We start from the raw sequence: 23,234 nt of genomic DNA, 5'->3' as shown, positions 1-23,234 counted from the left end.
AGATCTCTGTTGCATCACACCTGTGAAGTGGGCCCTTGTGCTCCCCATAACCAAAATCTGTTAAAAGCTGTGGGTCAGGTGAACTCCTTGTATATTTTGGTGTTCTCTAAACTCTGGCCCATAACAATAGGGAATTGTTCTGCATTAAATTTGTGTAGTAATGGCTTTAAAAACCCTGGATTCAAATATATACAGGTAGTACATCTGCTAAAGCTCTGTTTAAAGGGTCAATGAGGTGAGGTAATCATTGATTTTAACTATTTACTTGTTTACATATAGATGGCTAATGGAATAGTGTTTATGTTTAAGAGGTTCCCTGGGGTGTAGATGATTTGTGAGGGATTCTGTTTAGTCTTAGCTAAGCAGGTATTATATTCCACCTTCAGAGGATCATATCCTGTGACCTTATGAGTACAGATTTTGCAGTCTGGCTTTTTCTCCTGATGCTTCTGCAGTGAAAGCTGCTCAGTCTCGGTGTGGATCTTATAGACTTTAATAGTGAGCTGCATTGGAGTCAATCACACTTGGTGCATCCTTTAATGGCCTCCATGCCTGTCAGGCTTGAGTGTGGGCTACACATTCACCAGGAGTCAGGGATCTTATGTGCTCGAGGCAGCCTTCAGAATTGCACTGTGTCCACATATTCAGCTAGACAATAATTGTCCCCATTGTCCAACTGCATGATGCAGAGTGATGGATCTAACTGACATTTGGTGACTCCTGAAAAGCATATTGGATGGCAATAACTATGCGAGATCAGAGGTGTGTGTGTGTCAAGGCTTCAGATGCCAGACTATTAAATGAGAGGACGCCACTCTGGACCTGAAGGTCTGGCTAGCATGACTTGACAAATCCCTGAGGCAGCTCTCTGATAGGCAATCAACATGTTATGTGATCATTAGAAAGCCATCAGTGTGCCCAGTTTCCATATCGATATCTGAAACTACTGGAATGAAAATGTGGCCGCATCAAATGAGATCAGAACAAAGCACCACTACATTTCTTTATAATAAACAAATTAAATAATTAATGCCCAAATGTAGGGGGCGATTCTCCGATATGGAGGCCAAGTGTTCGTGCGGTCATGAACGCACTGAACAGGGCCTGGGCACGACCTATTCTGGCCCCCACAGGGGGCCAGCACGGCGCTGGAGCGGTTCACGCCGCTCCAGCGTCCTTACGCGGTGCCAAATGGGCGCCGCGCCAACCTGCGCATGCACAGTTGGGGCAGCCCAATCCTGCGCATGCGCATTTGGGCCGCGCCATCCTGCGCATGCGCGGGGAACGTCTGGCGCACGGCGGCCCTTCACCAACATGGGGCCGGTGTTCTGGGGCCGCCGCGGAAGGAGGTAGACCCGGGGGGGGGGGGGTCGAGGCCGGCCCGCCGATCGGTGGGCCCCGATCGCAGGCCATACCCCATCGGAGGCCACCCCGGTGAAGGAGCCCCCCTCCCTCCCCCACAGGCCGCTCCCCCCCAGCGTTCCCGCCGGCAGCGACCAGGGGTGGACGGCACCGGCGGGAACCTGTCGTATCGTAGCGGCCGCTCGGCCCATCTGGCCGGAGAATCGGCACTCGCCGGTTCTCCAAGCGGCCCAATGCGAATCGCGCGCCGCTGGTTTCCGGGGGGTTGGGAGAATCACGTGCGGGGGTCGGTGCGGCATGGTGCGATTCACGCGGCGCCCCGGCAATTCTCCCACCCGGCGTGGGGGGGGGGGGGGGGGTGGAGAATAGCGCCCGTAGTGTCTGGATTCTCTGGCCCACAGAACCAAAGGCTAAGCTGCATGGCAACTTGAGATACTCGACCAAGTTTGAATCATGGGTCTTTAGCAGTGATTAGACAATACTGCTGTGGAAGCTCTCACGGTGCACACAAAAACGACCTGCTTAGTCCATCCATCACTGAGACTGACAAATCACTGCATCCTAAAGGACAATCTCTCACATTGATGATGAGGCCAGAACACTAATCTTGCATGGGGAATTGCCTGTAGAGAAACCGGAGTCTAAGTCAGAACAGACTTCAAACATCAACATGAGAACCAGTGAGTGATGATTATCCTCCTTCTGATTGTTTGCTACATTCCAGGCATAGTGCGACGAGTGCACTAATGTTTGCAGTGCAGTTCCTCCCTCTGGTAGACTGACAAAGGCAGTGAAATATTGGCAAGATGCTTGAAGAGACTGCACCAGTCTATTCTGTTCATAAAGCACGCTGGTGGTGTTATTATCTTATAACAGAATCGACACAACCCCCATCGACTGACGTGTGCAAGGGACCGACCACGCTGGGCTCGACTGACTCAGAATGGAAGGCCCACCCCATCCCTGGACTGGGGCCAGTGCAGGCATGCCAAGCATAGTCCTCCAGACTGCGACAAAAATGCCCAGAACCATCTCTGCTTTCCGGCCCCGACTACTTGCTCTACAATTGCCCGGGAAAGTCTGTGCGTTCTGGACCCAACTACTTGTTGCACAATTGCCTGGGACAGCGAAGCATTCTGGAACAGGGTGGCAATGCCAAGGTGGTACTGCCAAGGATCAAGGCCTGCGGGGGCCATGTCCATGAAAGGAGGGATAGGGGGTTATTAATGGTGGAGGGGGTGGGGTGGGGTGGGGGAAGGACAGGTATGAAAAGGCCTCATATAGGTTTGGGAGTGTTAAGGCTTGGGGTCCTGAAAGGGGAGGGGCCCAAAAGGAGGGGTGGGGGCCTGAAAATGGGGGGGGGGGGTGGGCCCTCAGCGACTCCATAGAGGGGTGTCTGGGGTAATGCCCATGTATGCGGATATGACATTGCCCATGGGTGGGGTGTGTGGGGGATCCTCAAGCTCATTTAGAGATTAAGGCACCCTTTCAAAATGGCGGCCTAATCTGAGGAGCTGGTGTGTTCAGTTCCCGAGTGATGAAAAAATTGTATGCGTGAGCTTGACCGGGTAGAAACTTCCCAACGCCCAAACAATTGACCAAGAGTGGTTGAATAACGGGTGTGGATCTCGCCCAAAAAGCTGGCGAGAAACATCCTGCCAAACACGTCCAAAATGACACTTAGAAATATTTTGGTTGAATAGCGCCCAATAACTGGTAAATTGGCAGCAAATACAACTGGTTAACAATTATCGAGTTCCTAACCCCACTCCCCCCGGTCACCCCCCCTCCCCCTCACCCCACCCCACACATACAAGACAGACAAACACAGAGGGGCAAGAGGGATGTTAAAAAAAAAAGTAAAAGTAAAAAGGATAAAAGTCTCTGTTTCATACAGATGTCTGCCAGTGCACCTTTCTTCAGTCAAAGCCTTAAGTTGGAGGTTTTTGCTTTCAGTCAATGTATTTTCATCCAGGGCTCAAAAACCTCTCCGCAGGTTCAGAAAACAGCAGGTAGGTAACCTTTCTAGAGAAAGAGAGAGTGTGAGGGAGAGATACAGCAGCTCACAGCTGCTTCTCTCTGTGTCCAGGACCTGACTGTTGCTTCCTGGGTTCTCTGAAAACCATCACACATGGGTTGGACCCAATCACCGCCTGACACCAACCAAATTACTTTCATTGTCCCTCTTTGTTACTTTCTCAAAAAATGTCAATCAAGTTAGTGAAACATAATTTGCCTTTTTCAAATCCATACTGCTTTTCCTTAATCCATACTTGTCCAATTAACCGTTAATTTTGACCCAGAAGTTATTTTTGTCAGTAGCTTATGTCTACAGTGTCAGTGAAGAGTTTTGTGACACCATGAGTAAAATTAAAACACTGTCAATTCACCAGCATGGCAGTAAGGAGGACTGGTCACATAGTGCGACCTGCTTTGATGGAGAATGGACAGGATGTCCTGTTGCCCTGGCATAAACAAAGATCATGAAGGTGTGGTAGTACCAGATATTGCGGTACCTAAGAGGTGGATGACCATTGGTTAGACCCAGGAGTCTACCATTGGCTGTTGGACATAGCTCCGCCCTGAGAGGCGGAGTATAAGAACCGGTGCCGTCCCAGCAGCCTTCACTTTCTGTATCGAAGCTGCTGGGGAAGAGTTCTAACAGATTAAAGCCTTCAGTTATGAATCACTTCGTCTTGAGTATAATTGATTGCGCATCAATTTAAGCTGCTACAACTTCAGTTGGAAGGATGGATCTCCGCATCAAACCGGAGTGTCTCCAGCTCAGCCCCCACGCGGATAACTCTGCTGCTATTTTTAAACACTGGCTGGCATGCTTTAAGGGCTACCTCAACACGGCCGTAGGCACCCCCATGGAAGGACAGAAGATGCATCTCCTGCGCTCCCGGGTCAGCCCCGGGATCTACCCCCTTATCGAGGAGGCGGAGAACTATGCCGCCGCTATCAAACTGCTGGAAGGACATTACATCCGCACGGTAAACCAGGTCTACGCTAGTCACCTGCTTGCGACTAGGCGGCAAAGCCCCGAGGAAACGTTGGAAGATTTCTACCGGGCACTACTAGTGCTGGGCCGAAACTGTGGCTGCCCGCAAGTTTCGGGGAGCGAGCACACGGAACTTTTGATCAGGGATGCTTTTGTGGCAGGTATGACCTCCCCCGATATCCGCCGAAGGCTCCTAGGAAGGGACACTCTGGGACTTACAAAGGCACGGGCCCTGGCAGGGTCCATGGACGTTGCCTATAAAAACACACTGTCCTTTGCACCCGATCGCTTGGCGGCCCCCGGGCTGTGTGGCACCCCGCAGCGGCCGCCCCTCAGACCTTCCCCCTGACCCCACAAGCCTGCGCGGCGAGACGGCCCGCTAATGCCGCCGGACCCCACTGTTTCTTCTGCGGGCAGGCGAATCATTCCAGCCCGCGCTGCACGGTCCGCACCGCCACCTGCAAAGGGTGCGGCAAGAAGGGCTACTATGTGGGGGTCTGCCAGGCCCGCACCGTGGCCGCGGTCTCCAGTGGCTATGAGCCGCCGCGGCAACCCTCCCTTCGGGCCCTGACCGGCCAGCGCTCACCGGCCCCCCCTATCCTAATGCCACGTGCGACCCACGGGCGCGGCCATCTTGCCCCCCGGACCCCACGCTGGACAGGTGGGCGCCGCCATTTTGTCCATCGCCGACCCCATCTTCATCCTCGGACACCATGTGTGACCCATGGGTGACGCCATCTTGGATGGGGCCCCAGGCCCCCAACTCGGTCGACTACACGCTGCCCGATCAGAACTCGCAACTGCTTCATCTGGCCTCGGTAACACTGGACCAAAGTCAACCTCGGACACTCGCAATGGCTACAACGACGGTCCTCATCAACGGCCACGGGACGTCATGCCTGATTGACTCTGGGAGCACGGAAAGCTTTGTTCATCCCGACACAGTAAGGCGCTGTTCACTTGTAACCCACCCTGTAAATCAAAGGATCTCCCTGGCCTCCGGGTCACACTCGGTGGAGATACAGGGGTTCTGCCTAGCAAACCTCACTATCCAAGGTAGGAAATTCAACAATTTCCGCCTGTATGTCCTGCCGCACATCTGCGCGGCTACCCTCCTGGGGCTGGATTTCCAATGCCATTTGCAAAGCCTGACTTTTAAATTCGGCGGCCCTGTACCTCCCCTTACTGTCTGCGGCCTCGTGACCCTTAAGGTCGACCCGCCTTCCCTGTTTGCGAACCTCACCCCGGATTGCAAACCCGTCACCACCAGGAGCAGACGGTACAGTGCCCAAGACCGGACCTTCAACAGGTCCGAGGTCCAAAGGCTGCTGGGGGAAGGGGTCATCGAAGCGAGCAACAGCCCTGGAGAGCTCAGGTAGTGGTGGTAAAGACCGGGAGAAGCATAGGATGGTCATCGACTACAGCCAGACCATCAACAGGTTTACGCAGCTAGATGCGTACCCTCTCCCCTGTATAGCCGACCTGGTAAACAGGATCGCACAATACAAGGTTTTCTCCACGGTGGACCTCAAGTCCACCTTCCACCAGCTACCCCTCCGCACTAGTGACCACAAGTACACTGCCTTCGAAGCAGATGGGCAGCTCTATCAATTTTTAAGAGTTTTCTTTGGTGTCACTAATGGGGGTCTCGGTCTTCCAGCGAGAGATGGACCGAATGGTTGACCGGTACAGCTTACACGCAACGTTCCCGTATCTGGATAACGTCACCATCTGCGGCCATGACCAGCAGGACCACGACACCAACCTCCGCAAATTCCTCCAGACCGCAAAAATCCTTAATCTGACCTACAATAAGGATAAATGCGTGTTTAGCACCGACCGTCTAGCCATTCTAGGCTACGTAGTGCGAAGTGGAGTCATAGGCCCCGACCCTGAGCGCATGCGCCCCCTCATGGAGTTCCCCCTCCCTCACTGCCCCAAGGCCCTGAAGCGCTGCCTCGGGTTCTTCAGCTATTATGCACAGTGGGTCCCCAATTACGCAAAGCCCGACCCCTGATCCAGTCCACAACCTTCCCCCTGTCGACGGAGGCCCGCCAGGCCTTCAGCCGCATCAAGGCAGACATTGCTAAGGCCACGATGCGCGCCATCGACGAGTCCCTCCCCTTCCAGGTCGAGAGCGATGTGTCCGACGTAGCTCTGGCGGTCACCCTAAATCAAGCGGGCAGGCCTGTGGCTTTCTTCTACCGTACCCTCCATGCTTCAGAAATTCGCCATTCCTCGGTCGAAAAGGAGGCCCAGGCCATAGTAGAAGCTGTGCGACACTGGGGGCATTATCTGGCCGGCAGGAGATTCACTCTCCTCACGGACCAACGGTCTGTTGCCTTCATGTTCGATAATGCGCAGCGGGGCAAGATTAAGAACGACAAGATCTTGCGGTGGAGTATAGAACTCTCCACCTTCAATTACGAGATCTTGTATCATCCGGGAAACCTAAACGAGCATCCTGATGCCCTGTCCCGCAGCACATGTGCCACCGCACAAGTGGACCACCTCCGATCCCTTCACGAGGACCTCTGCCACTCAGGGGTCACTCGCTTTTTCCATTTTATCAAGACCCGCAACCTGCCTTACTCCATCGAGGAGGTCAGGACAGTCACCAGGGCCTGCCAAATCTGCGCGGAGTGCAAACCGCACTTCTACCGGCCAGAGAGGGCGCACCTGATAAAGGCTTCCCATCCCTTTGAACGCCTCAGCATGGATTTCAAAGGCCCCCTCCCCTCCACCGACCGCAACACGTACTTCCTTAACGTGATTGACGAATACTCCCGGTTCCCATTCGCCATCCCCTGCCCAGACATGACCACCACCAACGTCATCAAGGCCCTCCAGGGTATCTTTACACTGTTCGGTTTCCCCGCATATATACACAGCGATAGGGGGGTCCTCCTTTATGAGCGACGAACTGCGTCAATTCCTGCTCAGCAAGGGCATCACCTCGAGCAGGACGACAAGTTACAACCCCCGGGGAAACGGACAGGCAGAGAGGGAGAACGGAATGGTCTGGAAGACCGTCCTGCTGGCCCTACGGTCCAGGATTCTCCCAGTCTCCCGCTGGCAGGAAGTCCTCCGGGTGGCCCTCCACGCCATCCGGTCGCTGCTCTGTGCAACCACAAATCAGACACCTCACGAACATCTCCTTGTTTTCCCCAGGAAGTCCTCCTCCGGGACCTCGCTCCCAACCTGGCTAGCGACACCCGGACCCATCCTGCTTCGGAAACATGTGAGAGCGCACAAGTCGGACCCGTTGGTCGAGAGGGTCCCCCTGCTGCACGCCAACCCCCAGTACGCCTACGTAGCATTCCCTGACGGCCGGCAGGACACAGTCTCCCTTCGGGACCTGGCGCCCGCTGGAGCCCACGCGCACCCGAACCATTGCCCCCCACCCCCACCCTCCCCACAGCACCTAACTGGAGGGTCAGTACTCCCGCCGCTCCTGCCTATGCCCGACCACACACCGACGCCCCCTACAGGCGCTTTCCCACCCCTGTCCAACTTTTGCCCCGACAGCGCCACCTCGGGGTGACGAAGCTGCCAGGGAGAACGACATCACGCTCCCGGAGTCGCCGGGACCCCCATCAGAATCACCGCTGAGGCCCAGACGCTCCAGAAGGACGGCCAAGCCACTCGATTGACTGATTGCTGCACTCTGAACACTTTGTAAATACCCTCGACATCACGGTACCTCCATACCTGGTCATACCATGCGAAAGGCAACTATTAACGCTGGCCACCACCCCCGCCGGGCTCTTTTTTAAACAGGGGGTGAATGTGGTAGTACCAGGTATTGCGGTACCTAAGAGGTGGATGACCATTGGTTAGACCCAGGAGTCTACCATTGGCTGTTGTACATAGCTCCGCCCTGAGAGGCGGAGTATAAGAACTGGTGCCATCCCAGCAGCCTTCATGTTCTGTATCGAAGTTGCTGGGGAAGAGTTCTAGCAGATTAAAGCCTTCAGTTATGGAATCACTTCGTCTTGAGTGTAATTGATTGCGCATCAGAAGGCAGGACACAGCAAGAAGTAACTAAGGCCCTTAGTGGCAATGCCATGATTCTGGGGAGATTGATCCAATGCTAGAAAAGGTCCAATGACTTCAGCAGGAGGGAGAAAGTTTGAACCCTGTCACAGATGTAAAACTGTGAGTCCTGTGGCAACAACGTAGTGTATCCTGGAACTCTGTTTTATGCTCTTAAAGTATTTGTTTTTCAGCATGATATCATCTCGTGCCCACATAGAATTCATGCTCTGATCACACGCTGCAGGTACTCCACATAGGTACCTGCAAGAATCTAAAAATGAAACAACAGAAAAACAGTCTTCACAATCACTGAAATCCCGCTTAATGAAAATGGTGCTGGTAATGTTACGGGGTGTCTTAACCCCACGGTAGTCACAACATCTCATTTTTCTGCAGGAGAAAATGACCTTTAACAGGAAGCAAACTCCCACTCCTGGAGGAGGGCTTATTACAGTTCAGGAAGTCACAAGTTTGTGCAAATGGCAGCAACAACAGATCTTGAGAGAAGTGGCAGGAAATGGTGAACCAGGTGGGAAAAGCCCTACTGAAGCTCCTCCTCTGCCTGTTTTATTTGCTTAAGCGACATACCTCTTTCAATAGCCAGGTTCTGAAATGCACAGCAGGCCATGATGACCCTGTGAATCAGGACCTCTCCAGGCAGCAGAATGTGCGCTTTAATTTGCCTGTCAGCTCTGCTACTGTGATTCTGGAAAAAGCATAACCATCATTGTTTAGTTCTCTTCTTCATTAGATGGTGACTGTGGGGTGCCATTAGCGATGAAAATAGCTGTGGGGAGCTGGGGTCCTTAGTAGCCAACTTTTGGATGCTTGACCTTCCAGAAATAGGGGGAACAACTGGTAGGTACAAAATGAGCACCGGGGAACTTGGCATTGATCTAAATGGTGTACACTATGGGCTAGAGTTTATGTTTCTTGGGGAAGCGGGTGGGGGTGTGGCAGGCAGAATGCAAACTGAGGGGTCTGCTCGCTCCCACCCTGTCCTTTACACGTGCCCAATTAAGCATTGAATGTCCAATTACTGTCCATCCAGAAGGAAGGTGACCAATTATAGTTGCAAAGGAAGCTAACTTCCTGACCACAACCCTTCCCTCCATGCTCCCTTCCAGTCATTACCAAGGCCAGTTTCGCATGCCTGTTTTTCAGATGTCACAATATAATCAGCTCTTGTGGCTAGAGTTTGCAACATGGCTGAGCAATAATGCATCAAGAGGCTCCAGCTCTCACAGCAGCTCATCGCTGACAGTTCAGCTTCCGTTGTGCGGGTGTGCTCAGGTAGCACTCCTGCCTTTGCATATTGGAACTTTGTGGGTTTCTCCCAGTTCAGGATTTAATGGCTAAAATCTGGGCTGAAAGTCCAGTACAGCACTGAGGGTGTCTATCCATTGTAGGAGGGCCTGTGCATAGTGTTCTTTAGAGCGGGCAGTCGGCCCCTCACTCTGTTAGCAGGACATTTTCTGGTTGAAATGATCAGCTGAGCCTGCATAATTCAGGACAAGACCCTACTGCAATCTTTTATTCACCGTCACAGCCACAACCTGGTCCGCTGTTGAAGAACCTTGTGGTGATAGAACGGTGTGAATGACAGCCCTTGCTTTCCATGTCACAGGGTGCTTGCTGTAAAGTAGACTTATGGGGGTTTTGAATGATTTTTTAAAATATATTTTTATTCAAATTTAACATTTTAGCATTTACAACACATAACAGTACAACATAAAACCAACACAAAACACCAAACCCCCCCCCCAACACCCTAATCAACCTCCCCACCTTACTCCCTCCCCCCTAGCAGTTGATGGTAACCAGCTCCTTGAAATACAATATAAACATACCCCATCTCTTATGGAACCCCTCACACGCCCCCCCCCCCACCCTTTAGCATAACTTTCACCTTTTCTCCTTTTTTAATAAACATTTTATTGAGGTATTTTTGGTTTTACAACAAAATAAACAATGTCCATGAATTTATAAAAGTGCAAAAGCTGTCTTCCTACCTTACATATCCCACCTTTATTCACCCCTACTCTAAACAAAGCAAACCCCCCACCCCCTTCTGCTGACGATTAATTTTCCACAAAGAAGTCGACGAACGGTTGCCACCTGCGGGCGAACCCTAACATTGACCCCCTCAAGGCGAACTTGATTTTCTCCAAACAGAGAAAGCCAGCCATCTCCGATAGCCAGGTCTCCGACTTCGGGGGCTTTGAGTCCCTCCAAGCTAATAATATCCGTCTCCGGGCTACCAGGGAAGCGAAGGCCAGAATGTCTGCCTCTTTCTCCGCCTGGATTCCTGGATCTTCCGACACCCGAAAATCGCCACCTCTGTACTCGGTGCCACCCTTGTTTTCAACACCGTGGACATGACATCCGCAAGCCCCTGCCAGAATCCCCGAAGCTTTGGACATGTCCAGAACATGTGGACATGGTTCGCTGGCCCTCCCGCACACCGTGCACACCTATCTTCTACACCAAAGAACCTGCTCATCCGGGCCACTGTCATGTGAGCCCGGTGAACAACCTTAAACTGTATCAGGCTGAGCCTGGCGCATGTTGTGGGCGCGTTGACTCCACTCAACGCGTCCGCCCAGAGACTATCCGCTATCTCTCCACCCAGCTCCTCTTCCCACTTGCACTTCAGCTCCTCCGTCTGCATCCCCTCTGACCCCATAAGTTCCTTGTAGATGTTGGAGGCCTTCCCTTCTCCCTGTCCTGTATCCCCCTTGGTGGTAGGAGAGGGAAGGTTGAAACCTGCCTCCGTAGGAAGTCCCGCACCTGGAGGTACTTAAATTAGTTTCCCCTAGCTAATCCAAATTTCTCCTCCAGCTCCCTCAGGCTAGGAAAGATCCCCTCTATAAATATATCCCCCATCCTCTCAATCCCTGCTCTCTGCCATCGCCAAAACCCCCATCCATCCTTCCTGGGGCAAACCGGTGATTATTACAGATTGGAGACCAGACCAATGCTCCCTCCGCTCCCACATGTCTCCTCCATTGCCCCCAAACTCTCAGGGCTGCCACCACCACGGGGCTGGTGGAGTACCGTGCCGGCAGGAATGGCAGAGGCACCGATATCAACGCCCCCAAGCTGGTGCCCTTGCATGAAGCCGCCTCCATACGCTCCCATGCCGACCCTCCCCCCACCACCCACTTCCTGATCATGGCTATATTGGCCGCCCAGTAGTAATTACTGAAGTTTGGCAGCGCCAGCCCACCCTCTCCCCGGCTCTGCTCAAGCATCCCCTTTTTTACTTGCGTGGTCTTGCCCGCCCATACAAAGCCAGTGATCACTTTGTTGACCCGTTTAAAAAAGGACCGCAGAATGAAGATGGGGAGACACTGAAACACAAACAAGAATGTCGGGAGGACCGTCATCTTCACCGTCTGCACCCTCCCAGCTCGTGACAACAGGAGCACGTCCCACCTCCGAAAATCGTCCTTCATTTGGTCTACTAGTCGGGCCGGATTTAGTTTGTGCAGTTGTTCCCATTCCCGCGCCACTTGAATGCCTAGGTATCGAAAGCTTCCCCCTACCACTCTAAACGGCAGCTCCCCCAATCGCCTCTCCTGTCCCCTTGCCTCGACCGCAAACATCTCACTTTTTCCCATATTTAGTTTATACCATGAAAACAGGCCAAATTCCCCCAGAATCCTCATGATTTCTTCCATCCCCTCTGCTGGGTCCGCTACATACAGGAGCAGGTCAGCTGCGTAAAGTGAAACTCTGTGTTCCACTCCTCCCCCGGACCAGCCCCTTGAAGCTCCCAGTGCAATTGCCAGCTGCTCTATGGCTAACAGTGGGGAGAGGGGGCATCCCTGTCTCGACCCCGATGCAGCCTAAAATAGTCCGATGTTGTCCTATTCATCCGTACGCTCGCCGCAGGAGCCTGATACAGCAACCTGACCCAGTCAATAAAGCCTCACCCAAATCCAAACCATCCCAGTACCTCCCACAGATATTCCCATTCTACTCGGATCAGAAACCTTTTCTGCGTCCATTGCGACCACTACCTCCAAACTTTCACCTTTTCTAAGTACAAGAACTCCATTATAGAATCATAGAAGTTTACAGCATGGAAACAGGCCCTTCGGCCCAACCAGTCCATGCCGCCCAGTTTTTAACCATTAAGCTAGTCCCAGTTGCCCGCACTTGGCCCATAACCCTCTATACCCATCTTACCCATGTAACTATCTAAATGCTTTTTAAAAGACACAATTGTACCCGCCTCTACTACTACCTCTGGCAGCACATTCCAGACACTCACTACCCTCTGAGTGAAGAAATTGCCCCTCTGGGCCCTTCTGAATCTCTCACCTTAAACCTATGCCCTCTAGTTTTAGACTCCCCTACCTTTGGGAAAAGATGTTGACTATCTACCTTATCTATGCCCCTCATTATTTTATAGACCTCTATAAGATCACCCCTAAGCCTCCTACGGTCCAGGGAAAAAAGTTCCAGTCTATCCAGCCTCTCCTTATAACTCAAACCATCAAGTCCCGGTAACATCCTAGTAAATCTTTTCTGCACTCTTTCTAGTTTAATAATATCCTTTCTATAATAGGGTGACCAGAACTGCACATTAGATCCCCCAGCAACACCAAGGCACATGGTGGAGACCTCCACCCCAACAGAACCTGCCAGCGAGCGAACAACCAGGCAAAGACTGAAGCAGGCCCGCAGGAGATTGGGCTCTTAAGTCCATATGCAAGATCGCTGACATGGTGTTGAAGAACGACCTCCAAAATTTCTCGAACTTCGGGCACGACCAGAAGATATGTACGTGATTAGCTGACCCTTCCCACACCGTTCACAAATATCCTCCACCCCCTCTAACAGCCGGCTCATCCTCGACTTTGTCAGGTGCGCACTATGTACTACCTTTAGCCGTATCAGCCCCAGCCTCACACAGGCGGTTGAAGCATTCACCCTCCGCAACACCTCATATGACAACCCCTCCTCCAACACCATCCCCAATTTCTCCTCCTACTTTGCCTTACCCCTCCATAGACACCATATCCTCCACCAAAATCCTCCACCTAAACATGCTGCTGTTGAGGTCCACAACTGCGTATTTGGGGAAGGACTGCTTATTTTGCAGTTAGCCTCCACAACCGCATTGTTCCACCCGCTGTATCTGCCACCGCTGACATGATCAGTAGCTGTAACTCGCCTATTCAATGAAGAATGCAGTAGGGCATGCCAGGAGCAAGAGCAGGCATACCTAAAAATGAGGTGTCAACCTGGTGAAGATACAATCCAAGGCGATTTGCATGCCAAACAGTGGAAGCGGTATGCGATGGACAGAGTTAAATGATCCCACAACCAACAGATCACAGCCCTGCAGTCCTGTCACATCCAGTCGTGAAAAGTAGTGGACAATCAAACAACTAACTGGAGGAGGAGGCTCCACAACTATCCCCATCCTCAATGATGGGGGAGCCCAGCACATATGTGCAAAAGACAGGAGTGCCGGATGGGTGATCCAACTCAGTCACCTCCTGAGGTCCCTAAAGCATCAGAGTGTCAGTTTTCAGCCAATTTGATTCACACAGAATACTGCAAAGGCCATGGGCCCTGATGACATTCCAGCAATAGTACTGAAGATTTGTGCCCCTAGCCAGGCTGTTCCATCGCAGCCACAACAAGTGCATCCACCCGGCAATGTGGAAAATTGTTTAGGTTTGTCCTGACCACAAATAGCAGGCCAAATCCAACCCGACCAATTACCACCCCATCAGTCTATACTCGATCATCAGAAAAGTGATGGAAGGTGTCGTCGACAGTACTATCAAGAGGTACTTATTCAGCAACAATCAACTCACTGCCACACTTTTGGGCTTTGCCGGGGCTGCTCAGCTTCTGACCTCATTACAGCCTTGTTCCACACATGGACAAAAGAGCCGAACTCAAGAGGTGCGAGTCACTGTCCTTGACATCTAGGCTGCATTTGACCAAGAAACCTAGCCAAACTGAAGTCAGTAGGAATCAGGTGGAAAACTATCCTCGGATTAGAGTTAGACTAGCACAAAGAAAGATGGTTGTGGTAGCTGAAGGTCAATCATCTCTCTCCCGGGACATTACTGCAGGAGTTCCTCAGGGTAGTGTCCTCAACCCAACCATCTTCAGCCACTTTGTCATTAACCTTCCTTGCATCCTAAAGTCAGAAGTGGGGTTTTTGCTGATGGGGATACCATTGCCCAGAAACTAAACTGGACTAGCCATATGAATGCTGTGGCTATAAGAGCAGATCAGAGGCTGGGTATCCTGTGGCAAGCAACTCACCTCCTGATTGTCCAAAGCCTGTCCACCATCTACAAGGCACAAACCAGAAGTGAGATGGAATACTCTCCACTTGTCTGGAAAGGTGCAACTCCAACACCACTCAAGCAGCTTGACACCATCCAGGACCAAGCTGCCCTTTTATTAGCACTCCTTCCACAAACATTAATTCCCACCATTGATGAACAGATTGTACAGCCATGTGTATAATCTACAAGATGCGCTGAGACTCCTGAGAAAGCACTTTCAAAACCCACAACTGCTACCATCTAGAAGAACAAGGGAAGTCATCACATGGGAACATCACCACCTGGAAGTTCCCATCTAAACCACTCACCATCATCACTTGGAAATATATCACCATTTCTTCACTGTAGCTGGGTCAAAACCCTGGAACCCCCCCTAAATAGCGCAGTGGGCGTACCTACACCATGTGGACTGCAGCGGTTCAAGAAGGCAGCTCAGCATCACCTACTCAAGGGCTACTTAGTGTTACTGGGTTATGGGGATAGGGTGGAGGTGTGGGCTTGGGTAGGGTGCTCTTTCAAATAGCCGGTGCAGACTCGATGGGCCAAATGGCCTTCTGTACTGTAAATTCTATGATTCTATGAACTAGGGATAAGCAATAAATGCTAGCCAAGCCAGCGATGGCCACATCCTGTAAATTAAAAATACAATGATTCCACAACACTCAGCACCATTCAGGTCTCCTCAGATACAGAAGCAGTCCTTGCCCATATGCCACAAACCTGGACAATGTTCAGGAACTGGGGCTGGTTTAGCACACTGGGCTAAATCGCTGGCTTTTAAAGCAGACCAATGCAGGCCAGTAGCAACGGTTCAATTCCCGTACCAGCCTCCCTGAACAGGCTCCGGAATGTGGCGACTAAGGGCTTTTCACAGTAACTTCATTTTGAAGCCTACTTGTGACAATAAGCGATTTTCATTCATTCATTTAATTCATTCATAAACCCATGGTCGATTGTCATAAAACCCGTCTGGTTGACTAATGTCGTTTAGGGAAGGAAATCTGCTGTCCTTTCCTGGTCTGGCCTACATGTGACTCTGGGTTCACAGTAATGTGGTTGACTCTTCACTACCCCATCAAAGGCATTTAGAGATGGGCAAAAGCCTGCATCGCCCACATCCCATGAACGAATAAAAAAACCTAGCTTGAGACATAATTACCATGGACCAGTTGAACCAGGTACATTCCTCGTCACAATGGACGTCTCGGCACTCTACACCAGCATCCCCCATGATGACGGCATTGCTGCAACAGCCTCAGTACTCAACACCGACAACTGCCAATCTCCAGACGCAATTCTGCAACTCATTCGCTTCATTCTGGATCACAACGTCTTCACCTTCGACAACAAGTTCTTCATCCAGACGCACGGAACAGCCATGGGGACCAAATTCGCACCCCAATACGCCAACATCTTCATGCACAAGTTTGAACAGGACCTACTCACCGCACAGGACCTTCAACCGATGTTATACACCAGATACATCGATGACATTTTTTTCCTTTGGACCCACGGCGAAGAATCACTGAAACGACTACACGATGACATTAATAAGTTCCATCCAACCATCAGACTCACCATGGACTACTCTCCAAAATCAGTTGCATTCTTGGACACACTCGTCTCCATCAAGGACGGTCACCTCAGCACTTCGCTTTACCGCAAACCCACGGATAACCTCATGATGCTCCACTTCTCCAGCTTCCACCCTAAACACATTAAAGAAGCCATCCCCTATGGACAAGCGCTCCGTATACACAGGATCTGCTCAGACGAGGAGGAGCGTAACAGACATCTACAGACGTTGAAAGATGCCCTCGTACGAACGGGATATGGCACTCGACTCATCAATCGACAGTTCCTACGCGCCACAGCGAAAAACCGGACCGACCTCCTCAGAAGACAAACATGGGACACAACCGACAGAATACCCTTCGTCGTCCAGTACTTCCCCGGAGCGGAGAAACTACGTCATCTTCTTCACAGCCTTCAACACGTCATTGATGACGATGAACATCTTGCCAAGGTCATCCCCACACCCCCACTACTTGCCTTCAAACAACCGCGCAACCTCAAACGAACCATTATTTGCAGCAAACTACCCAGTCTTCAGAACAGTGACCTCGACACCACACAACCCTGTCATGGCAATCTCTGCGAGACGTGCCAGATCATCGACATGGATACCACTATTACACGTGAGAACACCACCCACCAGGTACGCGGTACATACTCATGCGACTCGGCCAACGTTGTCTACCTCATACGCTGCAGGAAAGGATGTCCCGAATCATTGGCGAGACCATGCAGACGCTGCGACAACGAATGAACGGACATCGCGCAACAATCACCAGGCAGGAATGTTCCCTTCCAGTCGGGGAACACTTCAGCAGTCAAGGGAATTCAGCCTCTGATCTCCGGGTAAGCGTTCTCCAAGGCGGCCTTCAGGACCCGCGACAACGCAGAATCGCCGAGCAGAAACCTATAGCCAGGTTCCGCACACATGAGTGCGGCCTCAACCGGGACCTGGGATTCATGTCGCATTACATTCATCCCCCACCATCTGGCCTGCAAAATCCTACCAATTGTCCTGGCTTGGTACAATTCACACCTCTTTAACCTGGGGTTACCCCATCTCTGGATCTGTAAAGATTTAATCACCTGCTAATGGTCGCATTCCAAGCATTGTTTGGCATCTTTGAATTTCTCTATATATGTGTTTCTGGAACAGACCTCTTCATTCACCTGAGGAAGGAGCAGCGCTCCGAAAGCTAGTGACATCGAAACAAACCTGTTGGACTTTAACCTGGTGTTGTAAGACTTCGTACTGTGCTCACCCCAGTCCAACGCCGGCATCTCCACATCATTAATAAATATAGGTAGTAGATGGACAATCCTCTTTATCGATAGATCTTGTTGCTATTACTCTGGGTCTCTGGTTTACTAGTCCAGTGCCAATACCACTAGCTACCACCTCCCCTGTAATTTAGGTTAATTGTTAGAATTTTAATTAGAACTTCATAACTACAAACGTAACTACAAGCTAGTTAAAATACTGCCAGGGAAAGTTATTGTTAATCAATTGAAAAAGGTTTCATTAGTAAGTGTCAATTAGTGTATTAGGTTTTACAGTTGGAATGCGGGTTGAGCCAGTGTTTGCCACCATATAGGATGGAATTTTACAGGCCCTCCCGCCAGCGGGATTGTCTGATATCGCTGAAGTCAATAGATTTCTAAACTGCTTGCCACATTTTACGGCCACGCCCCCTCCCAACGGGGCTGTAAAATTTCACCTGTGGAGTGGGAAAGCACGAAGTAATTCGTCGACCAAGCGGTAAGTTGAGAATTTGGTGCAACTGGAGATTTTGTGCAGAAGGGAAAGGAGGCACTTATTTCCATGTTATTTGCTTTTTTCTAGTAGCCATTGAGTGTTCTTCTTTTGTCTGAGCATTGCCAGTAATTTATGTGGAACCTGACATATGTTTTTGGATGGGTAGGGTGCAGTATGTAGATAAGCAATTGGAATGGGCCACGGTTTTACCATTTGGAGGCAGTGGATATAATTGTGTGAGATTGGGAACAGAAGCCATTGACGGTGATTTCCAAGCTAAAATTAGATAGAACGAAATGGAAGAAGGCAACTGCAATTCTACCCACCTGGATGATGGTGTATGGGAGTTTGAAGAGGATGGTGTGATCGACAAAATAAAGCAAGAGAATATTTTTTTGTTCATTACCTTTTGCTTAATGATTTTCCAAATGATTCTGCCTTCTGAATCTTGCCTTCATTCTGTGTCATCTCAGTTTGATCTTTTGGCTGTCATATACGATAATAAACATTTTAATTTCTGAAGCAACATTATTTATGTTCAGACATTTATATGCATAAATAGATACAGTATGAAATGAACATTTGACTGGACAATCGTTTGAATTCTCTGTTCAGTCAAACATAAAAATTAAAAAGAAAGGTGATTTTGTAACTGTAGACTCTGAGGTCAGAACTTTGCAGGGAACAGGACAGTTTCTGGCAGGTAAACAGTCACAGTCAGATTTTCAAAGGGGTAGAGTGTGGATTTTCACAGCCAATTAGCTGCCAGTGGTGGGAAAGGTAGTGGAACTGAAAGAAGGTGGGCCTTATTTAAACAAACAATGGCAGCCATTATTTACTGGAATCAACCTGGAGCAGAAAAGGCAGAGGGTTGGAAGCTAACCTGGAGTCAGTGAGGGTAAAAAAGGAAGCCCTATTTTCTGCCACCCTCCCAAAACAAAAAAATCTGGAAAGAGACAGTCTGGTGGTCTGAGGAAATAGGTCTACTGCCAGAATAAGTTCAATGGTTTTATTAGTTCTGGCTAGGTGAGTGCAAAGCTAGATCCTCAAGACATGCCTCAAAGTATTCAAACTCCCGCTGACACATCAGCTGAGAAACCTGATGCTGCATGCTCCTCCTGAACGAGGTGGGTGTGTATGTTCAGGGCATTTATTGACCCCACAGCAAGGCTCAGAACGATAGCACTCTTGAGTCCTGCCATTACTAAAACAAGCAGCTTCCTATGTAGCTGAGCTGTTTGCACTGGTCTTAGAGGCATGTAGTACCATATCCCTCACGTTGTGCTTGTAGGATAAACAGAATCACAATGCTTTGCAAAGGGTCCAAACAGGAGAAGAGATTTTCTCTGACACAAGGCCAACAGCATGGAGAAGGGAACAATGTCGTGGAAGGCGAGGTGGGTATCCCTGGTGGAGAGGGTAAATAGAAACTGGAATGCGTAATTAAGAGGTTGTGTTGTACTACAGCCATTCATCAGCATGTCAAAGACTCGGACTCATTGGAAAGACTTAGTGCTGTGAAAATCTCTGCTCGCTAAGGCTAGTTCTTTTTTTTTTTAAAAAGAGTATTTTTATTCAATTTTTAACATTTTAAATATACAACACAACACAACCTCAGAGTACGCACCATCACATCCCACAAGCACGCCTTCCAGCAGTGCAGATACATTCACTATAGTTAGTTCTCACCTGCCTACAGACAGGTTGGCATTGGGTGCAGGAGGATCTGATTAAGACAGCTTTGGGGTGATGACATAAGAATCAAACAGTCCATTCAATTCATGGCACCATGGCTCAGGGTTTTGAGAACATGAACACCTCCTTTGAGTGAGTGGCCAATCTCATAGAATGCCATATGCAGCAGCATCTGAATGCATGCAGAAACTGACGGTCACAGAATGCATCAATATTATGTAGCCTTACCAACCTGTACGGCAGGGTGCACCAAGGTGGTCAGGCATCAGAAATGCATTTTCAGAAGCACGATGGTCTGCTTAATACCTGTCCTAGTGAGAAGCTGGCTCTGATTAGGGATATTAGGAGTGATAATCAGCCATTTCTTTCCTTGTCCCTTAGAATCTATACAAGTAGTTTGTGGGGTGGAGTTTGTGGAGTTAAAAGCATACTGGCCAGGTTGAGGATGAAAGAATGGTAACTGCTGAGAAGTGAGTACACACATGGAGGAAGCTCTCCTTGCCACAGTAACGTTGAGCGTGGAGGAGGTTGAAGCCCTTCATATTGATTTATCTCACTCGCAGTCAGTACCTTGTTGGAAACATGGGTGTGATCAATGGTGCCCTGCACCTGGGAGAATCCAGTGGTAGAGCCAAAACCCACTGCCCTTTGTGTCAGCGAGACCTCATTGGTCTGGATGAAAATTTATGGTTTGCCTCATACAAAAAGGACATAATTGACCTGCAAGATGCAGGGAAAGGCAGTCATTTTATGAGACACCAACAACATCCATTTTGGCTTCTTTGAAGGAGCTATTGGTGAAGAAGTTCAAGGACACAGTAACTTTGACAGTTTCTGGCAAGGCATGGCAAGCAGTGAGATGTGAGGTCTTCCATGAAGAGTGCGTAAATGTCTGTGATTATCTGCCTGGAGAGTTGCAATCTCAGTATCAGTTGTGATCCCACTGTATTGCTCAGTATCGGTAAAGAGGGCATCGACCACCTGGTTGATGTATCAAGGGGCAGTCATCTGTGAGGTGATACAGAAGCTTGCACTCACAAGGACAGAGATGTCTGTGACCATCTACCAAGCGTCTCCTTCATCACCAATTCTCAATCACCTACGGATTTTTTCACCTTTGCCTGTCGATCCTTCGCTCAAGGTGGTGTCTCCTTCTTCGTGCCCTTTGTCCACCTTGTAGCCACCTAAATTGGCCAACTCCCGATTCAAAATGGCGAACGGCAAAGGCTGATGGGAAAGTCAGCCAACAAGACAAAAACCAGCAGCTGCAGGTTTGCTGTGTATTTACCTCTGAAAGGCCAGATAATATCGATACCAGCGACCGTCAGCATAACAAAGTAACAGCCATCTGCATACTGATGAGCAATCCCCGGGAACAATAAATAACACAAAGCAAAGCCAGACTCCAGATTGATTTTATAGGACAACTGCCCCTTGCAGGAATGGCTATAAATATGTACTTGTGGTAATTGACACATTTACGAAACGGATGGAAGCATTCCCAGCCCGCACAAACACTGCAAAAACCACAGCCAAGATTTTGACCCACCACATCTTTACAAGATGGGGACTCCCCCGCAGCATTGAATCTGACCAAGGTTCCCATTTTACGGGACATGTCATGCAGAATGTCCTCGCGATATTTGGTATCACCCAAAAATTCCACATAGCATACCACCCACAGTCGAGTGGTATCGTGGAGCGCATGAATCGGACCCTAAAATCCACCCTCAGAAAAATGGTCCAGCAGAACAACACCACTTGGGACTCAGTCCTCCCTTTTGCGCTGATGTTTTTGCGTAACACAATTTCTACTTCCACAGGTTACACCCCACACACCCTCATGACCGGACGCCCCATGAAAGGCACAGAATATTTATTAGGTTTAGACTTGACCAGCCCCGAAGTGACGGCCCTCACACACGAGAAAGCAGTGGAGCAATTAGTTGAAAATGTTAAAACGGATCAGCTAGCAGCCGCAGTAAAATTGGGCACAAGGAAGAAACAGAGCAAGGCTTGTTTCGACAAGACAGTGCATGCGACTGAGTACAGTATAGGACAGCAAGTTATGCTCTCCGTATATAACCCCAGCACATTCCTGTCACCAAAATACTCGGGTCCGTACTCCATTGCGGACAAAGTAAGCCCTTCCGTACATAAAATAAAGTATCCCATCGGTAAGACTGCGTGGTTCCATATCAACCAGCTGAAGGCATATGGAACACAGTCTAACCACACACACCACGTCATGCTCGACGCAGCACGCCACGCCCCGCCCACAGCCAACGTAACCCTACCATCCCCCAACATGTCCAGCCCAGCCACGGACTTGACCTCGACTCCACCCCCGAAATATACACTCCGCCCCGGAACGCCCACAGACTGCAGCAGCAGAGACAGCGACTGTGACTCGGACGATAGCCACAGCACGCCTCCCTACTATCCCCATGCAACAGGATCCACACCCAGCAAATCCGACTACGATCCGAGTGATCCCTTCATGATCACTTTCCTGAACAAACCCCACCACCGACCACCGAACTACACTGACGACCCCGATTTTGTCCCCACACAACTAGACACCAACTATTGGCACCGAGATAACTCGTTCCGACTCGTCCGCAACGACGAGAGCGACCCCACCTCACACCATGCAGCCCTTTCAGCCCTGATACACTCAAGAGTTTGGCACCCGGGAGAAGATGACGACCTTGGGTCTGACTCCCAAACCGAGGACCCCTTTGCGGCCCTGTTCGCAACCGAGAACTGAGGTGTCCAGATGATGTTTTAAAAGGAACCGCTTGGGAGAAGTGGTGTCCTTTCTGATGGAACCTGCCGCATGTTTTATGTTGTTTGTAAGTTTGTTAAATGTTGTTTGTCAGACCAAAAAAAAAAATTCACGGCCCCACGCCTTTTCGGCCAAAACCTCTGAGGACTTGCCCACAGAGACTCACTATTGCCAGACACCAGTTCAGAGGAATTAGCTTGTCTGCAGAGACTTGTTAAGGTACCAGACCCCCGTTCATAACTGCTCTTCTGGATCAAAGAAGGAACCACTACGGCAGCCCCACCACGATGACTACATTTCTTGTCCGTTCTTGTCGGTTGCTCAGGCAGTGGAGAAACGGCTTGGGACCCGCCCTGCCTGGGAACCCCCCCCCTCTGGTCAACTACGCTCAGGTAGGAGAGACACGGCATTGGTAGCCGTCCTACCCGGGGACTCCATCCAACTCTTACCCGTCGCGGCCCATATACACCTAATTTTGAAAATTTTAGTTCAAAAAGTTTTGTTTTGTTTCAGGTAACCCTTAGGTTGCAAACCACATGCTATTTACATCCTGAAACATTTGGATGGTAAATTGCACAGTCTGCGAGACGTCTCGCACTGGTTCATTATTTGAAAGTGTGTCTTGTCCTAAAAATTCGGTTTTTGAAAAAAAATGAGGGAGTCACACATAGTGACCAATTATAAAGGGAGTAA

General features: G+C 50.2%; 1 protein-coding gene across 3 annotated transcripts in view; it reads right to left on the bottom strand.

The window, feature by feature from the left end:
- LOC140408515 (uncharacterized) overlaps positions 1 to 23,234 on the bottom strand; it is a 164,970-nt gene that overhangs the window by 73,948 nt on the left and 67,788 nt on the right. For all 3 annotated transcript variants that reach the window (XM_072495804.1, XM_072495801.1, XM_072495802.1), the window contains one exon: positions 18,465 to 18,544. In XM_072495804.1, the coding sequence (XP_072351905.1) occupies positions 18,465 to 18,544 (80 nt within the window). The remainder of the gene's footprint in view (positions 1 to 18,464; positions 18,545 to 23,234) is intronic.

The sequence above is a fragment of the Scyliorhinus torazame genome, chromosome 3 (assembly GCF_047496885.1).
Source record: "Scyliorhinus torazame isolate Kashiwa2021f chromosome 3, sScyTor2.1, whole genome shotgun sequence".
Classification (NCBI taxonomy): Eukaryota; Metazoa; Chordata; class Chondrichthyes; order Carcharhiniformes; family Scyliorhinidae; genus Scyliorhinus; species Scyliorhinus torazame.
The sequence above is the reverse complement of the archived record's forward strand: the minus strand, read 5'-3'. Positions and strand labels throughout refer to the sequence as shown.